At 38.1% G+C, this 5,884-nt stretch overlaps 1 protein-coding gene across 1 annotated transcript; it reads right to left on the bottom strand.

Moving 5' to 3' along the window:
- Window positions 1-2,047: 2,047 nt before the first annotated feature.
- LOC107575720 (melanocortin-2 receptor accessory protein 2B-like) lies at window positions 2,048-5,829 on the bottom strand. Its single transcript, XM_016262065.1, has 3 exons — window positions 5,691-5,829; window positions 5,256-5,355; window positions 2,048-2,486 (listed from the first exon to the last, which is right to left on the bottom strand). Exons 1-3 carry the CDS (start codon window positions 5,797-5,799, stop codon window positions 2,084-2,086), a joined length of 612 nt encoding a protein of 203 aa, XP_016117551.1. The 5' UTR covers window positions 5,800-5,829; the 3' UTR covers window positions 2,048-2,083.
- Between the last annotated feature and the right edge of the window lie 55 nt (window positions 5,830-5,884).

Here is a 5,884-nt window from a genome sequence, read left to right as displayed (position 1 = left end):
GTGTTTGTGTGTGTGTGTGTGTGTGAGTATGTGTGTGTGTGTGTGTGTGTGTGTGTGTGTGTGTGTGTGTGTGTGTGTGAGTGTGAGCGTGTGTGTGTGTGTTTGAGTGTGAGTGTATGTGTATGTGTGTGGGTTTATGGGATGTAACCGTTGAATCCATCAGTCCCTCACAATCCATCCCGCTCTGTTTCTATAGTAACACAATACAGTGTGTCTGTAGACGCGTGTTTCTTTCTTCATCTCTCTGTGTTTTATTCTGAGGATGATGTTCATTGTTTAATAAATGCGTGGTGATCATGAACTGTCTCTGAGCCTCACGACTTGTTATTCAGAGCTGAACTTACACAAGCGCCATCATCTTTGTTTCATATGATTTTTCTAGGCTGCTCTACTTCCATAACAAAGAAAACGGAAGCTGAAAAAATGTGTGTGTGTGTGTGTGTGAGTGAGTGAGTGCGTGTGTGTGTGTGTGTGTGTGTGTGAGTGTGTGTGTGTGTGTGTGTGTGTGTGTGAGTGTGAGCGTGTGTGTGTGTGTTTGAGTGTGAGTGTATGTGTATGTGTGTGGGTTTATGGGATGTAACCGTTGAATCCATCAGTCCCTCACAATCCATCCCGCTCTGTTTCTATAGTAACACAATACAGTGTGTCTGTAGACGCGTGTTTCTTTCTTCATCTCTCTGTGTTTGATTCTGAGGATGATGTTCATTGTTTAATACATGCGTGGTGATCATGAACTGTCTCTGAGCCTCACGACTCGTTATTCAGAGCTGAACTTACACAAGCGCCATCATCTTTGTTTCATATGATTTTTCTAGGCTGCTCTACTTCCATAACAAAGAAAACGGAAGCTGAAAAAATCTCAAAGCTTTAGCTGCAATATTTTTGAACAAATGAGCCAAAAACTGCTCTCCTACACACACTTCTCTCAAACGTTCCCATTAAAACGGGTTCAAGAGCGATATGAATGTTCTTTTCTGTTATAACACATTCTCATCTCCATGGAAACAACCTTTCCCCTCTTTCCTCTGTTTCTCCTCGCCGCCTGGGCCATTACGCTCACTACGGCTTCATTATAGATCTGTGAGAGACACGGGACGCCGTAATAAACCTCTCATTTTGTCTAATGTCTCATAACTCTGGAAAGCGCTTCGGTTCGCTCGCCCAGAATGCTTTGCGCTGAACCCAGTGTGTTTGGTGGTCATTAGAGGCTTTAATCGCAGTGTTTACTCGTGTCTCTCATCTATTGTCAGGAGGAACAGCATCTGTCACAAACATGCTGGCGCTTTCAGCCTCCGTTTGCTTGTTTGAGAGTTCAAATACATGCTTTTAGTGAGCAATGACTAAATATTAGTGCAAAAATGACCGAATTTTGGCACTTAAACCCCTGTAAGTGATATATGCACATGCAAAATGACTTTCCAAACAGGTTTCCCAAACACTCGCTGTCCTGTCTAACATATGATCCATATTACAAAGGTTGCACTAGCTACGGAAGCATGTTTAGAAAATATCAAGGTGAGGGGCCGTTCACACGGAACGCGTGTTTCTATCCCAAAGCGCTACTTTTGCATTGTTTTTCTACGTAAACATGCGCTAGATGGTCGTGTATGAGCTCTGCGCTCGTGTCTCGTGTCTTTCGCAGTGCTGCGTCTTTAAGACACCGTGTCACGCTAAAAGAATTTCAACTTTCACATCAATGTCAGTTCCAGAACAGTGGGCCAATCAGAAGACCCCGGAGGCGGGGCAAGCGTTGTTTACAGTAGCAAGTTGGCATGGCAACTGTTTTATCTGATGGCAACATGACTCAGGAGGCGTTCTGTGCTGTGCTTTTTTAAAAACCGTTCCTGAGCGCCGCGTCTACGTTCTAGGGGCCGTTCACATGTTGCGTCTTTTACGCGCTCAAGTTTGTTATTTCAAATTTTCACTTACACTATCTACTGCATAATTAAACAGTTTCTTTAAATAATAAAACAGATGTGAATAAGAGCTGTATGCCCTCATTATAATTTGCATTGCTTAAAATTATCAGCAGCTCATTAAAAATCCATCACTGTCCACGTGAAACACGAGTCTGTGTGTTAGCTTAGCGTCTGATGGCATCATAGGAAGTGTGGGCGGGCTCTAAGCTCTTCAGAGCAGCTGATTGGCTGTCTGTGATGATTGGCGGCTCACACGGCAGGAAGTCATTGTTGCCGATGCTGGAGTTCGGCTCGGAGCTCACAAAGTTTGGAATGTGGAAGTCGGACAGGAAGTGCTCGTCTTCATCTCCTCTCTCGTCCTCTGCCGCCCCCTGGAGGCGAAGCCCGGGGCCCCGCCCACAATGCCTCCCTCGGCCAATCACAGCGTCTCTGACGGCCTCCTCGTGGATGTAGAAGTGAAAGAGGGAACGTGATTCGTCCGGCAGCGGCGGGAGAGAGAACGCCTGAGAGCCGCCGAGCAGCACACAGTCAGCTAGACCATGATGCTTTTCACTGGGATCAGGGATCCTGCGGACAAACACGGACAGACCGAGGCTTTGTGTTACATCAGGTGGCACTTTTTAAACAAATCTGTAACTATTAAATAATCTCATTGCATTTTCTCATTTTTTACTTTTTTAAAATTTCTACTATATTAAAAAAGTTACATTTATGTTTAAAAAAATATTCAAATGTATTTAATTGAAACTTTTTAATACGAATAAAAAATAGCATTTTTAATATAAATAAAAAAGAAACTGTACACAACCACATGACTGAACTGCATCTTTAAAACTTTTATACAATTGCATGGTTGAACTTCATAAAAACATTTTTGTTACTTGAAATAAAATAAATTATACGTATTTTACTTCAGTTAAAGAAAACATTATTAATTTTCATTAAAAACTATAGAAAAACTAAAATAAAAATAATAAAAACTATATAGACATATTTTTAAAAAAGCCTAATTAAATGAAAAAAAGACAAACACATGATTAAATAAACATTTTCTCATTTTATTTTATTTAATAAATGGGAAATAATACGTTATCAGTAACTATATACCAAAACTTGGTCCCCAAATAACTTTCTGAGTGACTTTACATTTTGGCACAAATTGTAATTTTTAATAAATTTAATTTAAAATCTATATTTAATCTATTGGTAATATTTCTATTAAAATATCGCAAAATCTTTGCGATTTTTGTGATTATATTTCGATATTTTAAACTTTTTGTTTTTTTACTTTTTTATATACACTGTAAAAATTAGTTTTCGAAGTTATTTCGATTATTGGTGTATGTTGTTATTGGAGAAAATACTATTTCAGATTTTTTCTACTTCAAAATGTAATGTTTAATTCAATGGTGTTCATTTTTGTAGTTGTTAAATTTACTAGCAATTTTTGAATGTAAAAACTGTTCTTGCACCGATTTTTTTCAGTGTAGTAGAAAGCTAAGTGTCTGATCTTTGATTTAGGTGAACAGCACATTTTAATGAGTAATTAAATCAGGGCTCGTTTGCTGTAATATATGCAGCAGCTGAAGTGTTTCTGCTCATTTGAATATGTGATTACAGACTCTCTGTTTCTATGGAGACACACGTGAAGCTTATTCTACAATAACACATCTGAACAAAAGCAGCATGTTGTGTGTGTGTGTGTGTGTGTGTGTGTGTGTGAGAGAGAGAGAGAGAGAGAGTGTGTGTGTGTGTGAGTGTGTGAGTGAGACAGAGAGAGAGAGTGTGTGTGTGTGTGTGTATGATAGAGAGAGTGTGTGTGTGTGTGAGACAGAGAGAGAGAGTGTGTGTGTGTGTGTGTGTGTGTGTGAGACAGAGAGAGAGAGAGTTTGGCATAATAACTGCTCCAGTATTGTGTGGGATTTTATTTATAGTCCCAAGACTGACACTCTCTGACTGATGAGATTTAATATCTCATAAAGCATTCAGAATCTTCACATCATTATTTACAAAAAAAAAAAAACAGTCAGAACTTTCAACCATATTATATGAGATCAGCAACTTCTCATTAATGAGTTATAGTGAAAAACGGCAACGTTTTGAATGTTACAATGTTATCACTGCTTTTACACCTGCTTTATATATTGACAAATTTGATTTGTATTTTAATTTCAAATTACACATGAACACCAAAAAATATATATCATGCAAACATATAGATATTTTTTCAAAATGAATAAGAAATTTTATTTTAATATATCATTGTATGACATTTACAAGAACACATAATCTGATATTTACCAGCATTAAGCCCAGTGGAATGAATGGAAATGAATTACATTTCTTTGAATTGCTCAAAATCTTACATTTATGAATTCTACATATTTATTTCTAACAAAACAACATCAAAATGAAAAAACATTCATTTGAAAAGTTTTAAAGCAAAATAAATTCACTTCACGTTCAGATGAAAAAGGGATCAGTTTTTCATGCTGCAGTGGTTCATTTATGACGTACATATTCATGTTCATTAACATAATTCAGTCCAAAAGTGTGTGAGATACGAGGAAATGGCTAAAAATATCACAGCAGTTTTTGACACTAATGTAACTCCATACATACCCAGGTCAAAATGACCCAAACACTTTAAATGTTTATATCTCTAAAAAAAATTTATTCTAAAAAATCTGAAAACAAACTAATGATGTGCATTCTGAGGCTCTTAAAGTGTTTTCACAGTTTTATTCCTTGAGTAAAAACTATGCATCTCGTATAAATTTTTACGCATCTCTTCGAGGACAAAACAGACATGAAAGTCTAACGAGGGTTAAAATATAATATTAAAGTTTCAGAAGAGATCTGAACAATGTTGTTGAACTCAAAAAGTCAGAGATCACAATATAAACTCTCATATTTCTCACCAAAATAATAAAAAAATCGAATGTTATCCATGGTATCCACATCCGTTTAATAAAGTGTGTGTGTTTTACTCACTCTGAATGCGGAGCTCCTGTTTTTGTCAGCAGCATCAAAACAAAGAACATAAAGATGACGAACACGGCCAGTCCGACCCAGAAGCCAATCACTATAGAGTCTGACGAAGCAAAACCAGCATTTAGAACACACACACACACACTCACACAGACACACACTCTCACACACACACACACACTAATATAATATTAAAGTTTCAGAAGAGATCTGAACAATGTTGTTGAACTCAAAAAGTCAGAGATCACAATATAAACTCTCATATTTCTCACCAAAATAATAAAAAAATCGAATGTTATCCATGGTATCCACATCCGTTTAATAAAGTGTGTGTGTTTTACTCACTCTGAATGCGGAGCTCCTGTTTTTGTCAGCAGCGTCAAAACAAAGAACATAAAGATGACGAACACAGCCAGTCCGACCCAGAAGCCAATCACTATAGAGTCTGACGAAACAAAACCAGCATTTAGAACACACCAACCCTACCCCTAAACCTACCCCTCACAGGAGACTTTCTGCTATTTCAGATTTTCAATACACTCCATTCTGTGTGATTTATAAGCGTTTTGAAAAGTGGGGACATGGGGTAATGTCCTGAAAAGTCACCTTCTCCTTGTAATACCTGTCATACACCTTTGTCATTATACACACTTACACACTCACACACTCTCTCTCTCACACACACACACACACACACACACACACACACACACACACACACACACACACACACACACACAAACACACTCACAGTCTGTCTAAACAGTGAATGAAACTCACATCTGTTTGCTCTCAGGCCCTCGAAGGACACGGGCTCCTCGTCATCATAATATTCATAATGCCATTCATAATCACCTCCGGACTGACTGCGGTTTGAATATTCAGTCATGTTTCAGCTGAGTGTTTCATGAGTCCGAACGCATCCTGACGAGTGAGCAAATCACACTAAAGACATCATGAAACAGAGACTCCGC

Source organism: Sinocyclocheilus grahami, unplaced genomic scaffold (genome assembly GCF_001515645.1).
Source record: "Sinocyclocheilus grahami isolate Dianchi unplaced genomic scaffold, SAMN03320097.WGS_v1.1 scaffold2836.1, whole genome shotgun sequence".
In the NCBI taxonomy this organism is placed as follows: domain Eukaryota; kingdom Metazoa; phylum Chordata; class Actinopteri; order Cypriniformes; family Cyprinidae; genus Sinocyclocheilus; species Sinocyclocheilus grahami.
This window is presented reverse-complemented; position numbering and strand designations above follow the sequence as displayed.

Bases quoted from the DNA above. Each gene is read 5' to 3' on its own strand.
- LOC107575720 (XM_016262065.1), bottom strand. From the start codon at position 5,799: ATGACTGAATATTCAAACCGCAGTCAGTCCGGAGGTGATTATGAATGG. The intron at 5,356-5,690 runs GTGAGTTTCATT...TTGTTTCGTCAG, and splicing joins GGGCCTGAGAGCAAACAGAT to ACTCTATAGTGATTGGCTTC. The intron at 2,487-5,255 runs GTGAGTAAAACA...GTTTGTCCGCAG, and splicing joins ACAGGAGCTCCGCATTCAGA to GATCCCTGATCCCAGTGAAA.